A 16,742-nucleotide genomic window follows, 5' to 3' on the forward strand; every position below is an offset into this window, starting at 1 on the left:
TCACTGGATTCAGAAGACTGTTCAGACTTAACCAAATCAAGGGGGGACCCAATACTACTGTTCAAGGAGTTATTAAAATAACTGAAATTTATTTATATTTCTGGCGAGATCCAAGATGGCTGCACTCTACTGAGACGCTGCGAGTCTCGATCCTAACGATGCCAAAACGTCGAGGGAGATTGACGGCCAGGGCCTCGCCGCTAACCCCCTCCTTACCTGGTCCTCTCGACCACTTTTTTAGACCGCAGGAAGTTAATCAAAATAGCGGAATGCTGCTAGCAGGGAGTACCGGCGATTTGGGAGAATCGGTCTCCCCTAGCCTTGAAACCACGCTGAGCCCCGCTATGCGAACTCCACCTCCCCAGCCGGTAGGCACAAGCTCCTTCCTCGCTGACTCGACGGGGTCTCCCTGTTCAGGTGTTATGGACCCGGAAGAACGTCGAGACGAGGTCTTGCTTCCATTAGAGAAAGGAGAGGAGCCGAAGGACAGAGTGAGCGTGTGAAAACTTCTGAAAGGTTTGAAATACCGAAGGAATTATTAGTTAAACCGAAAGAGGTTACACTGGACACTTTATGGGACTTAGTTTCTACCCTGGGTCAAACGTTCCTGAAACAAGTTAATGAAACTGCACCTAAAATAAAACTATTAGAGATTGATTTACAAAAAACAGAGGAGAAGATTAAAGTTATAGATGAAAAAACTGAAAAAAATGGAACAAAGCATTATGAAATTGGAAACGATTCAACCTTTAATGACTTGACAAATCTTAGAAAAAAGATGGAAATGTTTGATAATTATACAAAAAATCATAATTTAAGATTTTGTTAATTTTCCTAGAATAAAAACTGTTTCTCCTCTTGATATGTTAAAACGTTACTTGCGGGACATTTTGAATATACCAGAGCAGAATTTGCCACCTTTTACCTTGGCATATTACATCCCAGGAAAAGAATTGAATCAAATGCCTGAAACTCCATTGGATATCTCTCTTTTGCTTGAAACTTCTGATTCCGAATTAGCAACTGCTGCGACTTTGGTTGCGACAGTTGCATTATTGCCTGACAAGGATTGGATCTTCTGCTTATTTTTCCGTAATAAAGATAAACCCTTTTTGGGATATAAAATATTATTATTTCCTGATGTCTCTAAGGAGACTCGTAAGCGGAGGAAACAATTCTTGCTCCTTAAGCCCGAAATATTGCACTTGGGGGGGGGGGGTACCTTCTTTTTAAGATACCCCTGCAAGTGCATAGTCAGACTTGAAGAGAAGAAATATGTATTTACAGAACCAACACATGCATCAGCTCTTATAGCCTCGGTGAAAAAGGATAAGCATTAAGGAAAGATTAACTCCTTCTAGTAGAGATTGTGCTATTCTTATTAATTTCCTTTTTTTTCTTGCTCCCCTTGAATTCCTAATTTTGGATCTCCAATTTATGGACTTGAGTATCAATATTTACCTGTTTGATTGTTAATTTCTGTTGATATACTTTTATTTTTATGATGCTTTTCCAATCAAGAAGTTTCTTGTATATTTCTTTAAATTGAATAAATAAAATAAAAATAAAAAAAAAAATGAAATTTGACACCTTACTGTCAAAATAATTATCAGAAAAAACAGTGGCAGTCAAAGAATCATCAATAATGACACCAAGAGAAGATGATGTTAGATTAAATAGTTTTAAAGAGATGATGGGGATTATTCCCTACTTCAGATCATTTCTTATTTATACATTCTTTTTTTTTTTTGCGTTTAATTTAACTTTATTGATAACTCAAAGTTAAACAACACTACTTACTCAATATTGCCAATATACAAACAATAAGATACCATGCATGAACCGTACAGCTGGTAAATTGCCCTGTTCCCCCCTCCCCTCCCCTCCCCTCCAACCCAACCCCCCTTCCCACCTTCCTGTTGCTATCTGTGTTGATTCAAGTAAGTACAATTGGACCAGTAACCCAGGTCTTATTGGCAGCCCACTCCTCATCTAAAATCAATGAGCATTAATAAGTAAACTCCGACCCCTTGGGCTTAGAACCTGAAGATAAGGCATCCATATCTGGAGAAATTGTTTTCTACGCTTAGGCGTCAGTTTGGAATCTCTTGCCTCCCAAGAAGCTAAAAGGTGCACCTGATTACGACAATGCCAGTAGGCGGGCGATTCCGAAGAGGTCCAATATTGCATTATACACTTTCGAGCTACCAAACTCAGCTTTCTGCATAGCCTAGCCGCAGGAGTGCACAAAGAGGCAACAGCCCTTGGTTGGTCTAGCAAAAACTGTCCCTCCGTGCCCTCAATTACATTCTTTTTAAAATCTCTTGATGATAACATTTACTTTGGGCTCTCCATTTTTAATGCATCTCCTCAGATGGACATTTATACCTCTTGCGCTCAAACGGATGCAACTAATGTCGCAAAAGAAACAAACCAGAGTGATACCATTTATTTCTACGAATGGAAGAAGATACAAAGCCGCAGTAGCTTTACCACCACATCGCCACGTGCCAAATCGGCCCTACCACCAGGCTCGCTCAGAAGCCCAGCGGTAGTTCCGGCTTCCGTCGTGCGGTGATTACTTTTGTATTTTCTGGTGCAGGGGGCGGGGCATACCTGTGGTAATCGGGCAGCAATACTGGCCGAAGAATACATAACTGCTTGTTATGTTATATAAAGCTTCTCGGAAAACTCTTTGCTTAAATGCATCATGCCAACCATTGCAAGGGACCATATGAAAGGAAACATTGCAGCCATTATGCGCTCACAGCAACCCACATCCAGCTGAGATAAGCATGCAATGACATTAATGAGAATATTGTCAGAACGATTTCTTGCTCTCCTTTTGTTCTCAGCGTAGTGGGGTCTCCTGTATCTTCCCCCCCCCCCCCCCTTGTAAAGTAGGTTATTTCTTCTCTTCCTCAGGAGAGGAGCCGACTCATCTAGGCCCCTTTTACCAAGCAGCAGCAAAAGGGGGCCTGCACTGGTGTTGGCGAGTGTTTTTCAGGTTCGCCAAGGCCCCCTTTTACCGCAGCGGGTAGAAGGGAAATCTCTCTTCCTTGCAGGAAATGGCCATGCGACAAGGAAAGCACTTTCCGCGTGGCCATTTTGGGGGGAGCCCTTACTGCCACCCATTGAGGTGGCGGCAAGGGCTCCCACGCTGACCCTGCGGTAACCAGGCAGCGGGCAGCACTGCCCAATTACTGCCAGGCAGGGGCATAGCCAGACTTCGGCAGGAGGGGGGTCCAGAGCCCGAGGTGAGGGGGCACATTTTAGCCCTCCCCCGGTGCCGCCGACCCCCCGGCACTTTTTACCCCCAGCACCAGCGCCCCTCCCCCATCCCTTTCGACCCTCCCTCCCACCCCCACCGCCAAGTACCTTGGCTGGTGGGGGTCCCCAACCCCTGCCAGTCGAAGTCCCCTTCAGCTCCGGTCTCCGAGTCCGGCGCACTCGCTGATCTGGATTCTGTTTCTGTGAGTCCTGACGTAACGTGCAGGACGTCAGGACTCACAGAAACAGAATCTAGATCAGCAACGCGCCGGAGACCGGCGCTGAAGAGGACTTCGGCTGGCAGGGGTTGGGGACCTCTGCCAGCAAAGGTACCTGACGGCGGCGGCGGGAGGGGGGGGTCGAATGTGACGGGGGAGGGTCGGCAGCGGGGGGGGGGGGTGAAAGCAGGGGGGCCAGGGCTAAATCTACGGGGGCTCATGCCCCTGTGGCCCCACCTAGCTACGCCCCTACCGCTGGATACACTCCGGCGATATGATGGTGTGCTGAGGTGGGAAGTATCACCGGGCTGCTGTGGTAGCCCAGCGGTACTTCCTGTTTAGCGAGCGGCAGGGGCGTAGCTACTATGGGGCCACGGGGGCCTGGGCCCATGTAGATTTGGCCCTGGACCCCTCTGCCGCGACCCTCTCGATTTCCCCCTTCCTGCCGCCAACCCTCCCCCGCCGCCGTCGCTTACCTTTGCTGGCAAGGGACCCCAACCCCCGCCAGCCAAAGTTCTGTCCTCGGCTGCGCAACATTGCTTGCTGAATTATCTGATCAAGTTTCTGTGCGTGCAGGACGTCAGACACACGCACAGAAACTTGATCAAATCATTCAGCAAGCAACACCGTGCGGCCGAGGAGAGGACTTCGGCTGGGAGGGGGAGTTGGGGTCCCCCGCCAGCAAAGGTACGCGATGGCAGCGGGGGAGGGTTGGCAGTGGGAAGGGGGGATCGAGAGGGTTGCAGGGGGGGGGGAAGTTGGTGGTGTCGGCGGCAGAGCCGGTGGGGGGGAGCTAAAATGTGCCCCCTCACCTCGGGCTCTGGACCCCCTCTCATCAAAATCTGGCTAAGCCCCTGGCGAGCGGTAGGCCCGCGTTGGGCTTACCACCGCTTAGTAAAAGGGGCCCCTAGTTCCAGTCCTTGTTTCCCACTGCCTTACCTTTCACTACTGTCACGGTTCCGTTATAGGGTGGCAGATATTGCCCTCGGAGTAGTTCTCGCCTCGGTGAGAAGAATATTGAGAATCTCACCGTATAGCAGTTTGAGCCACACCAGCTCTTACCAGGAGCATGTGAAAAATCCCGACTGCTGCTGGGAAGTACAACAATTCAGGCGGATCTAATTAGACTTGCAGTAAAAGCTGGAGTAATAGGAGTCTTACGTTTACCATTTCCCTGCTGCCTCCCGCTGCGCAGTGGGATAGGGCTGCTGTTGCAACTCTAGCATTGTGAATACAGGCTGTCCTCTTGCCAGCACCTGGAGACATAACATATGCTGTTTCCAGACTGCTCACCATGGCATCTGTCGGACTGATGATCTGAGAGTGTGGGGGGGGGGGGGGGGGAGGAAGTAGTAATGGGCTGCAGTGGCTGGTGTAGAGGAGGGGGTACTGTGTCTGTTGCATTAGTTGCATCTGGTTTCTGAGCGATGCCCTTTTCTCTTGCAGCTGGATTACAGATGAGCATGCAGCTTGGAGGTTTGCCATGTAAGTACAAAGAGCAACTCGCATCTCATCTTGTCTCTTGGTTGCTTGGAGAGGATTTAAAATCTCCTGCAATGTTTGCGATTTCATGTTATTAGGGTAGAGTGGTGTGGTAGCTGTGTTAGTCCACTTTTAAAAGTAATCAATAGAAATCAAACAAAATAAAACATGGAAAAGAAAATAAGATGATACCTTTTTTATTGGACATAACTTAATACATTTCTTGATTAGCTTTCGAAGGTTGCCCTTCTTCGTCAGATCGGGTTCTACATGGAATGCTGCTACTCTTTGAGATTCTGCCTGGAATCTTGTTACTCTTTAGGGTTCCAGAATCTTGCTATTCTTTGGGGTTCTACATGTAGAGAGGTGTGGTAGCCGTGTTAGTCCACTCTTAAGGTTATCAATAGAAATCAAACAAAATAAAACATGGAAAAGAAAATAAGATGATACCTTTTTTATTGGACATAACTTAATACATTTCTTGATTAGCTTTCGAAGGTTGCCTTTCTTCGTCAGATTGGAAACAAGCAAATGTGGAAGATGACAGAATATATAAGTGAAACATCCAAGCATTTCAATGTTTCACATATATTCTGTCATCCTCCACATTTGCTTATTTCTGATCTGAGGAAGAAGGGCAACCTTCGAAAGCGAATCAAGAAATGTATTAAGTTATGTCCATTAAAAAAGGTATCATCTTATTTTCTTTTCCATGTTTTATTTTGTTTGATTTCTATTGATTCTACATGGAATGTTGCTATTCCACTAGCAACATTCCATGTAGAAGTCGGCCCTTGTAGATCACCAATGTGGCCGCGCAGGCTTCTGCTTCTGTGAGTCTGACGTCCAAACAGAAGCCTGCACAGCCTTCTACATGGAATGTTGCTAGTGGAACAGCAACATTCCATGTAGAATCTCCAATAGTAGCAACATTCCATGTAGAATCTCCAATAGTATCTATTTTACTGTCATAGTAATGCTTGAATGTTTTCACTTATATACACTGTCAGCTAGCACATTTGCTTATTTCCGATCTGATGGGCAACCTTCGAAAGCTAATCAAGAAATGTATTAAGTTATGTCCAATAAAAAAGGTATCATCTTTTTTTCTTTTCTATGTTATTAGGGGGAACTGCTCAGATGTTCTTTGGTTACCTTTAGTTTTCAGTAGGAGAAAGAAATCTTTTACTTTTTTATCATATTACTGCATTTACAGGACAACTCAATAACGAGACACCTGAAAGGACCCTGTGGGGTCCTTTTACTAAGGTGCGCTGAAAAATGGCCTGAGATAGTGTAGATGTGTGTTTTGGGCGCGTACAGAATAATTTTTCAGCACACCTGCAAAAAATGCCTTTTTAAAAATTTTTTGCCGAAAACGATTGTGCGGCAAAATGAAAATTGCCGCACGTCCAGTTTGGATCTGAGACCTTACCGCCAGCCATTGACCTAGCGGTAAAATCTTATGTGGTAATGACCTATGCGCGCCAAATGCCACTGGGCACGCTTAGCTGACGTGCACCAAAAAATAAAAAATATTTTTCGGGCGCGTGTAACAGATGCGTGCCAAAAATTAAATTACTGCAAGGGCCACGTGGTAGCCGTGCGGTAACTCCATTTTGGCACGCGTTGGGTGCGCATAGACGCTTACGTTGCTTCGTGAAAGGGCCCCTATGTTCCTTTACAAGAGTTAGATCTGAGGGCTTATGCCAGCCATAGGGCAACTGTAAATGCGTGCACCTAAATGTCTTAGATGGATGCATAACTGTATTCTGTAAGATAGGCACACGAGTTTGAGGTCTGCCCAAGCTTCGCTCATGTGTACAGCCCCTTGCAAATCAGGGGCGTAGCCAGACACCCATTTTTGGATGGGCCCAAGATGGGTGGGCAGAAGAACCCCACCCCATCCCACAGGTGATTTGGTCTCTCCTTCTCTCACCTGCATGCCATATGGTCTCTCAAATATCCCCCCTCTCCTGCACACCTTTTAAATAGCAGATTTTCACCAGCATTGAGCAGCAACTAATACACAGTACTCATGTTGGCCCCACATCCTTCCCACTGATGCAGCATCCTGTTTCTGCATAGGCGGGAATACGTCAGAGGGAAGGCTATTGGGCCGGTGTGAGCAGTATGTATCAGTCGCTGCTTCCTGCAGTCGAAGATCTGCTATTTATAAGGTATGCAGGAGGGACAGTCGTTGGGAATTTTCAGCTTGGGAGTCTCTGCCAGCCACATCATAGGTGTGCTGCTACTGGTGGGCCTGAAGCCCACCCTTGGCTACGCCACTGTTGCAAATACACGCTATGGGGCTTATTTTCAAAACAGCAAAGCGTTTTTTTCTTCCCAAAACGTCTAAATCACTATTTTTAGAAATTTTCTATGCAGTCCGTTGGCAGTGCATCCAGATCAGAAGATGAGAGGGGGGCGTGTTAAGAGTGGGATGTGGGCGTTCCAAACATTTGGAGGTTTTCCTGCCATAATGGAACAAAACGAAAAATGCCCAGGGCTAAAAGTTGAACTAGTCCTGTTTTAATAATGACTGAGGCCCAGATGCACAAAACCTAATGAGCCCACAACTTGCGTTTTAAACTGGTTCCAGCCAGTTTAAAACGCAAGTAGTTCATCCCGGGCATGCACTAAGGGCATTTTCCCTGCCATGGTAGCAGGCAACGAAAACGGAATGCAAATGTTTGAAAAGCTATTATAATGAGCTGCAGTACCTTTGCAGCCCATTATAATCAGATGCACTACCGTTTTTCCGATTCCCTTACCGTAGGAACCCTAACGAGATGTCTGACCTCTTGTTAGGGCTCCTGTGAGGGAATCGGAAAGGAAAAGGGCCCCCAAAAAAGGTAAAAAAGAAAAAAAAAAAAAGCAGGGAGCGCATGTAAGGGGCGTGTAAGGGGCGTCCTTTAAGGACGTACTCTCCCTGCGCTTCTGAGAGACGTCTTTTTTTCGCATTTTTATTTTTTTAGCTCTGCCGGCGCTGGTGTTTTTTTCCCCCTTCTATTTTGTCTTCGCCGCCCCTCCACAGCAAAACGTTTATGTTTTCCTGGTTGCCGGAGAATCGGGATGTCCCTTTAGATTAGGCTCCTCTTCCTGGTCTCTTCAGCCAATCAGAGCGCGTTTCGCTGACAACAGCCAGCTAAACCCGCTTTGATTGGCTGAAGAGACCAGGAAGAGGAGCCTAATCTAAAGGGACGTCCCGATTCTCCGACTCAGGTACCGAAGGACTAGAGAATGCAAGTGAGCTACAACGAGTAGCTCATTTGCATTCCCTATCGTTGATGCATTCCCGTTCCCTACCGATTCGCTACGGAATCGGTAGGGAACGGGAATTACCAATGTCTTTAATGCATCTGGGCCTAAGCCACATAAATGGCCAGACGATCACTGGAGGAATAAAGAAATGACCCTTCCTTACTCTCCCAGTGATCACTGACTGCCTCCCACTCCCCAAAGATGTGAAAAAAATGGTAAGTAATGCTTTTAATCACATTTTTGGGGGGTGGGAGGGGGTAAGTGAACACTGAGGAGTAAGGGGAGGTCATCACTGATTCCCTCCAGTGGTCACCTGGTCATTTAGGGCATCTTTTCTGCCTTACTCGTTATAAAAACAGGTCTAGTTCAGAAAGTCTCAGTTTTAGTCCTGAATTGTTTTCTTTTTTTTTTTTTTTCATTATGGCTGAAAAACGTCCAAGTGTTAAGAATACCCAGATCCCGCCCTTAACACGCCCCTGACATGCTCCCTTGTGATTTGAACGCACTTCTGACGGACTTCATAGGAAAACGTCTAAACATTGCTTTGGAAGATGTCTAACGGGGAAGGCCACAATTTGTTGAATCGTTTCAGTCATTTTCTGTCTTATTTCTAGTGAACTGTTTTTTATTTTAGAAAAAAGGCCCGTTTCTGTTTTAAAGGAAACGGGCGCTAGCAAGGTTTTATTTGAAAGGGTTTTTTTTGTAACCAAACAGTTGTTTGAAAAGTGTTATAATGAGAAGGAATATTTGTGTAGTTTGTATAATGTAGAAGATGATCCATGAGTGTGTAATTGTTCTTTTTTTTTTTAATGTGTGAATCATGTGTTGCCGTGTTGTACCACCATGTGCAGTAATGCTCGTCCCATGTGCAGTAAGTTTTTTGTTGTTGTTGTTTTTTGGTTAATTTGTAATTCTCCAAACGGGTTTGTCTGTGTGTTTGTGCATTAACCCATGTGTTGTGTTGCTGTTAATTTATTTTTTTGCATCTTCACATTGTGCGTTGCGTTCCTGTGTGTGTAATTTCACAAATGAAATGGGCACCATGAAGATTTTGCTCATACTGTGTATATTTGAGAGAGTGTGTGTGAGAGTGACTGTGTGAGAGAGAGAGAGCATGTGCGTGCATGACAGAGTATGTGTGTGTGTGTGTGTGTGTGTGTGTGCGTCTCCATATCCTCCTTCCAGCAAGCCCTTGCAGGAGCGCAGGAGTGTGCAGTGAGACAGAGTGTATGTGTGTGTGAGAGTGTGGGTGTGACAGAGAGACTGTGTGTGTGTGTGTGTGTGTGTGTGTGCGAGTGTGTTTAAGAGAGTGTGTGTGACAGTGACGCACAGAGAGTGAAAGACTGTATGTGTGTGTGTGTGTGTGTGTGTCTGTGTGTGACACTGAGCTAACACAGCCTAGCAAACAACCTCAGAATGTGGCTTCATTCCAGGCACAGAATGTTTGAGGTGTTGTGTGACGTCATAATGCGTCCGACGTCATCTGATCTACACAGCCTAGTAGACCACCTCAGAATGTGGATTCAAGCCAGGCACAGAATGTTGGAGCTGAGAATTATTATATAGGATATGCATTAGTTTGAGAATTAATGAGGAATTCTTGTAATTCGCCGAGTTTGTTCGATTGCCTTTTGTTCTCACCTTTGGTGAATTGTTAGCCATATTGAACTCCTGAGGCTAGTGTGGGATATAAGCGTTTTAATGTAATAAGTGTACACCTGCCCACAAAAATGCCAGCAGGGTACCTAAACGCTATTCTGTAGCACTTCACCTAACTTTCACAGCACATAAATGAAACAGGGGCATACACGTGGACCGAGCATGGGTGGGGCTCCCAGTTACAGAATACTGTAAGTTACACATGTCCCTGCTGCACTGAGGAGCCCATAGTTGCACCAGGTCAATAGATGCTATAACTGTGGGCATGTAAATGCTAGGTATGCCGATACTGGAACATGGCCGCCCAGTTCCTGTTATAGAAAAGACTCCTACTGCATATCCATGGAGCATCTACATGGAGGCACCTAGTTGTGGAATTGCCCCTATATTGTACGCATGATAACAGAGGCAAAGAGGAGTTGAAATTAGTAGAACTTGAAAACTAAGGGACCCTTTCACTAAAGCGCGAAGGCGCCTATGCGCGTCCAATGCCGGTAATTGGGAAACAAAATGGGAGCTGGGCAGACTTCTACGGTCTACGCCCTGATCGTGACTGAATAGATATTTATTTATTTATTGCATTTGTATCCCACATTTTCCCACCTATTTACAGGCTCAATGTGGCTTACATGGTTATGTAACATTGTCATTCCAGGATCTTAGATACAGTAGTATTGTGCATAGTTTAGGTAGGGGAAGGAAGGGAGAGATTAGGGTAGTTATAGAGGTGGATTTTCATAACTGATTGGGTTGGTGAGGGATATTGGTGAGGTTATCTGTTATCGGTTCTCATTGTAGGCTTTGTTAAAGAAGTGTGTCTTCAGAGATTTGCAGAAGATAGTTACGAAAGATATGGATGGGCTGGGGCTTCGACGTTAGCTTCAGAACTTTTAGTACAAGAACAATGCTGGGCAGAGAATGGCAAGGACAAATCAAACTCGGGTATACATTTAAAGTATGTTGTTGGGCAGACTGGATGGACCGTAAGGTCTTTATCTGCCGTCATTTACTCTGTTACTCTTTGGGATTCTACATGGAATGTTGCTACTAATTGGGATTCCAGAATCTTGCAACTGTTTAGGATTCCAGAATCTTCAGAACTTTTAGTACAAGAACAGTGCTGGGCAGACTTCTATGGTCTACGCCCTGATCGTGACTGAATAGATAGGGATGGGCTGGAGTGTAAATTTTAAGGGGCTTCGAAGTTAGCTTCAGAGCTTAGTGTAAGAACAGAACTGAGCAAAAGATCTGCAAAATCCAATATAGGAAAGAAAGCCAGCAGATCAATATCACAACAAAAAGATTTTATTGAAGATACCGTGTATGAACAAAGAAGCATCCAATGATTGTTGAAGAAAGAGACAACTTGTCATTTCACTATACTTGAGCTTCAAGATCTTGGAAGTCCGTTTTGAGACCAAAAAACATTGGATACTTCTTTGTTAGACTTCTTTGTGTATTACCCAAGATGGACAGACTTTTAAAGAACATTTTTTACACCATCCAAGACTCCTGAGGCAGGCCTGTGGCCGAAACACAGTACTGTATCGAGTCTACAATAACATTTACTCCCTGAATATAATCTCAGTCTCTATGTCCTGAAGTCATTGGTCCACTTCCCACTTTGTTTTTTTTGCAGCTGACTCATAATATCATGTAACTTGTACCAAGGTTTGGTCTTTTAATATGGTACAGAGGATTTTCTGTCCAAGTCTAGGTTAATGATTAAATTAAAGTCTCCGTCATAATACATGGTGTATTCCTTTCAGCTATAATTGGGCAATCAGTATTTGCAGCATACAAATCAATAATTGTTATTTTAATATCTTTGACACTCAGAGAAACTTTTATCCATCTTCCATGTGAATTATTCATATGCATTTTAATGCTGGTCTCTGCTGAATTGATATAGAGACACCCATTTGCAGGAGTGAATAAAAGTGGAAAAGCCCAGTGGTATTTTTATTTTTTTTTGTTACATTTGTACCCCGTGCTTTCCCACTCATGGCAGGCTCAATGCGGCAGGCAATGGAGGGTTAAGTGACTTGCCCAGAGTCACAAGGAGCTGCCTGTGCCTGAAGTGGGAATTGAACTCAGTTCCTCAGGACCAAAGTCCATCACCCTAACCACTAGGCCACTCCTCCAATGTTGCTACTATATGAGATTCTACATGGAATGTTGCTATTCCACTAGCAACATTCCATGTAGAAGTCGGCCCTTGCAGATCACCAATGTGGCCGCGCAGGCTTCTGCTTCTGAGTCTGACGTCCTGCACGTACGTGCAGGACGTCAGACTCACAGAAACAGAAGCCTGCGCAGCCTTCTACATGGAATGTTGCTAGTGGAATAGCAACATCCCATGTAGAATCTCCAATAGTAGCAACATTCCATGTAGAATCTCCAATAGTATCTATTTTATTTTTGTTACATTTGAACCCTGCGCTTTCCCACTCATGGCAGGCTCAATGCGGCTTACATGGGGCCATGGAGGGTTAAGTGACTTGCCCAGAGTCACAAGGAGCTGCCTGTGCCTGAAGTGGGAATCGAACTCAGTTCCTCAGTTCCCCAGGACCAAAGTCCACCACCCTAACCACTAGGCCACTCCTCCACTCCATGTTAATTTAGGTGCCTCGGAGGAGGACAAATGGGTCTCTTGGCATAGTACTATGTCCGGGTTAAATTTTGACATACAGGAAGTTATTTTACTTCCCTTAAAGGGATTACTTATGCCCTTAACTTTAAGCGAAATAAATTAAGGGCCCCGTTTACTAAGGTGTGGTGGCATTTTTACTGCATGCTACCGCTAGACACAGAAAAAATGAGACTGCTACAGAAATTACGTACAAACAGAATACCATACCTCAGTCACACACAAAACACAGACCAATAAAGAACAAGGAATCACAAATTAGAAATATGATGACAACAGTTTAACTGGGAACACCAAGAAGTCAAACTAGGCATACACCAGAGCCATCAGCTGGCAGGTGGTGGGCTTCTGGGTGGGGGTGGGCTCTTCGCTGCCTAGGGCAAAAAAAGGTATATTTAATCATTAGGTGTGCCTTTTTTGCCCTGGGCAGTGGGTTGCTTACCCCACCCAGAGGCCCACCACCACCAGCCAGTATCTAAGTAGACTTGGCTGGTAGAGCAGGCACAGTGTGGGGTGGAGGGAACTGCGCCCGTGACATAGCCGGCAGCCTTTCCCATGCGGCTGAGGAGCAGGAGCTTTTACGTACCAAAAATTAAACAAACAAACCAGAGCGCAGCGCAGCGCACAGTGGCTGAGAAGGTAGGTAGTTCACAGGTTTATTTATTTATTTATTGCATTTGTATCCCACATTTTCCCACCTTTTTGCGGGTTCAATGTGGCTTACAATACGAGATGAATGATGGAAATACAGTTGTTACAAATTGGTTATGGATTACATTGTGCAGAGTTATGCGAGACAATCGAAGTGTCGTTAAGGAAAGTAACAATGGAACACAAACATTGAAATGATGGAAGGAGACAATGGGAGCTTAAAGGGCGATCATAAGGCATAAAGACATATGGTATGCATATTTCTGTGAGAAAAGGTATGAGTGGTGTGAGATTACGGGGGATGAGAGTTCAGAGGTGAATGTATGATGCATTAGTGAACAGTATCTGGGGAAGGAAGGTTGGGGAGTGGAGACCGCAAGAAGCGAGAGCGGCATGGAATGGCAATGCAGTACTCATGCTGACCTACCAAGGACCAGATTTAAGTCAAAAGAGCTGTGTCCGACTGCCAAAAATCAGGTGGCACTGGAGGTGGCTGAGCCGCGTGGGCAGAAAGGCTGTGGCTGACACTTTTTGGCACTTAAACACTGGGTGGGCCCTTAGCTATACCCCTGTGCTAAACAAACACTGTTCCTTAAACTGTTTCTGGGGAGAAACGGAGTTGCCAGGTGGGCTGGTTTCCCACCCAATTGGGCTGGTTTTTAAGCCAGGATGCGGGAAATTATCGAAGGTTGCGGGCTGCGGGAAATTGGGCTTCTTTTTCACTGCAGCTGTGCAGGGTGTGGGCTCTTTTTTCGGGGCTTCTATTGGTCCAATTTGGTCCAATAGAAGCTTTTCCGGGGCGGGGTTGACATCGGGGGCGGGGTTTATGACGCCAGAGGTGTCATTGGGGGCGGGGAAATGACAGAGGTGACGTCAGGGGCGGGGGTCGGTGACGTTGGAGGCGGGGTCGATGACGTTGGAGGCGGGGTTTGCCATTGGGCGGGTTTTGGGCTGGTTTAAGGCTGATTTTGGGTGGGGAAAAGTTTTCCCATCTGGCAAGAAAGTTGGCTGTAGAATGAAGATGTCTGGGTCTTTGTCTCCTGAGTGGAGATTAGAATGTGGTGTACTGCAGGGGTCACCTATCTCCCCAGTTTTGTTTAACGTTATCACGGCTCCTGTGGGGAGAAAGATGGATTATATCCTTTCATATATGCTGCAGGGGCGTATCTGCGTGGGGCCTCAGGGGCCTGGGCCCCCGCAGATTTTGCCCTGGACCCCCCTACCGCCATCAACCCTCCCCCGCTGCCGTTGCTTACTTTTGCTGGCGGGGGACCCCAACCCCCGCCAGCCGAGGTCTGCTTCCACCTGCCGCTGCCTTGTACGTGCTGCGACGTCAGACTCCGAAGTGGATTCAACAGTGCCTATCAACAGCAGCACGGCCACGGAGGCCGAAGATGAATTTTAAACACCTCGGGGCGGCTGGCGGGGGTTTGGGGTCCCCCGCTGGCTGAAGAAGAAGTTTTTAAGGCAGCGGCAGGTGGAAGCAGACCTCGGCTGGCGGGGGTTGGGGTCCCCTGCCAGCAAAAGTAAGCAACGGCAGCGGGGGAGGGTTGGCGGCGGGAGGGGGGTGGAGAGAGTCATTGGTGGCGGTGGGGGCTCTGACAATGGCGGGGGGGGGGGGGTCGGTGGCGGCGGGGGGGGGGGGCTAAAATGTGCCCCCTCCCTCTGGCTCTGGCCCCCCCCTACCGCCGGAGTCCAGATACGCCCCTGATATGCTGATGATGTTAACATTTTTATTCCATTTAAATATTCCATTAAGGAGATTTTAGCTACCATAAATGTAGTTTAGATACACGGGAATTTTTTGATACTTAGCAGTGCATTCCAGCCTGCCAGAGAAACTATTTTTATGTTGGATGGTGTGACTCATTAGCATGTGGCCATTAACAAAAATGAGTGCAAGAGCCCTTACCACCACCCACTTTGTAGGCTGTAAGGGCTGACGCGCTAATCCTGTGCTAATCAGTTAGTACACTGCAGTGTAACTGATTCATGCTATCATGCTCACTCTCTGCCCCCAGACATACCCCAAAGAGAAAAATTCAGAGTTTTTTTTAAGCGAATGGTTTGCATGTGCACATTGCCTCAGTGCATCCCATGGTGTGTGGTAAGTGCACGCTAGTGCTTACTGCAGCCTGATAAATGGACCCTTGAACAATTAAGTAGCAATGAATGAACTAGAAAGTTGCCCAAACCTTTGCACCTGCTGTATTCACTAAAAAAAAAAATGAATCTGTAAAACAATTGCCCATTAGCAGGAAGATGTCATCTAAACTCTGAACCATGCGGAGATTGTATCAGCTTCCGTTCACTCAGGGATTCATTGTCACATGCAGTTGGATAGCTAAACTTTTGTACATAACTGCAGCACCAGCTCTCGGTACAAGTAAAAACCTCTTACTCTCTTACCTACCTATCTAGAAACACATCCGAATCAACACGAACGTACCTAAATCTGCACTACCCAAGCTGCAAAGGACTCAAATACAAATCAACTTACGCGTCCAGTTTTTCCTACCTAAGCACACAACTGTGGAACGCATTACCAAAAGCCTTGAAAACTACGAACGACCACCTAAACTTCCGGAAAACACTAAAAACTAACCTGTTTAAAAAGACATACCCTACTGATCCAACTTAAATGCCTGATCTCTGCAACACAACAAAACTAAAGCACGTAATGGACATGACACAACTCTTCCGTTGTACGATTCCCTAGTGTGGCTGGGCCACGTGAACTTTATCTTACCACAACATCACTTTATATTTGTTTACACCGGAGTCTGCAAACGCCTCTCCGGTACAATGTATGCCACATTGAGCCTACAAATAGGTGGGAAAATGTGGGATACAAATGTAACAAATAAATAAATAAAAATTCATAGGATCCATAGCGCACCTAGAGCACGGCTTAGTAAATAGGGCCCTAAGTGACATTAGAAATGAAATAACTGCGTGCCCCTTTTACTAAGCAGCGATAAGCTCAACGCAGGCTTACCGCTCACTAAACAGGAAGTACTGCCGGGCTACCTCCCACCTCTAACCGTCCAACCCCTTTTTAAACTCTGCTAAGCTAACCGCCTTTACCACATTCTCTGGCAACAAATTCCAGAGTTTAATTACATGTTGAGTGAAGAAACGTGTTCTCCTATTCATTTTAAATTTACTACATTGTAGCTTCATCGCATGTCCCCTAGTCCTAGTATTTTTGGAAAGCGTAAACAGATGCTTCACATCTACCCGTTCCACTCCACTCATTATTTTATAGACCTCTATCATATCTCCCCTCAGCCGCCTTTTCTCCAAGCTGAAGAGCCCTAGCCGCTTTAGCCTTTCCTCATAGGGAAGTCGTCCCATCCCCTTTATCATTTTTGTCGCCCTACTCTGCACCTTTTCTAATTCCACTATATCTTTTTTGAGATACGGCGACCAGAATTGAACACAGTATTCGAGGTGCGGTCGCACCATGGAGCGATACAAAGGCATTATAACATCCTCATTTTTGTTTTCCATTTCCTTTACTAATAATACCTAACATTCTATTTGCT

The 16,742-nt window shown here is 45.8% G+C and overlaps 1 protein-coding gene across 2 annotated transcripts in view; it reads left to right on the forward strand.

Moving 5' to 3' along the window:
• Positions 1-16,742, forward strand: part of LOC115469558 (cyclic AMP receptor-like protein A) — a 714,125-nt gene that overhangs the window by 458,411 nt on the left and 238,972 nt on the right. For both annotated transcript variants that reach the window (XM_030202334.1, XM_030202336.1), the window contains one exon: positions 4,935-4,973. In XM_030202334.1, the coding sequence (XP_030058194.1) occupies positions 4,935-4,973 (39 nt within the window). The remainder of the gene's footprint in view (positions 1-4,934; positions 4,974-16,742) is intronic.

Source organism: Microcaecilia unicolor, chromosome 4 (assembly GCF_901765095.1).
Source record: "Microcaecilia unicolor chromosome 4, aMicUni1.1, whole genome shotgun sequence".
In the NCBI taxonomy this organism is placed as follows: domain Eukaryota; kingdom Metazoa; phylum Chordata; class Amphibia; order Gymnophiona; family Siphonopidae; genus Microcaecilia; species Microcaecilia unicolor.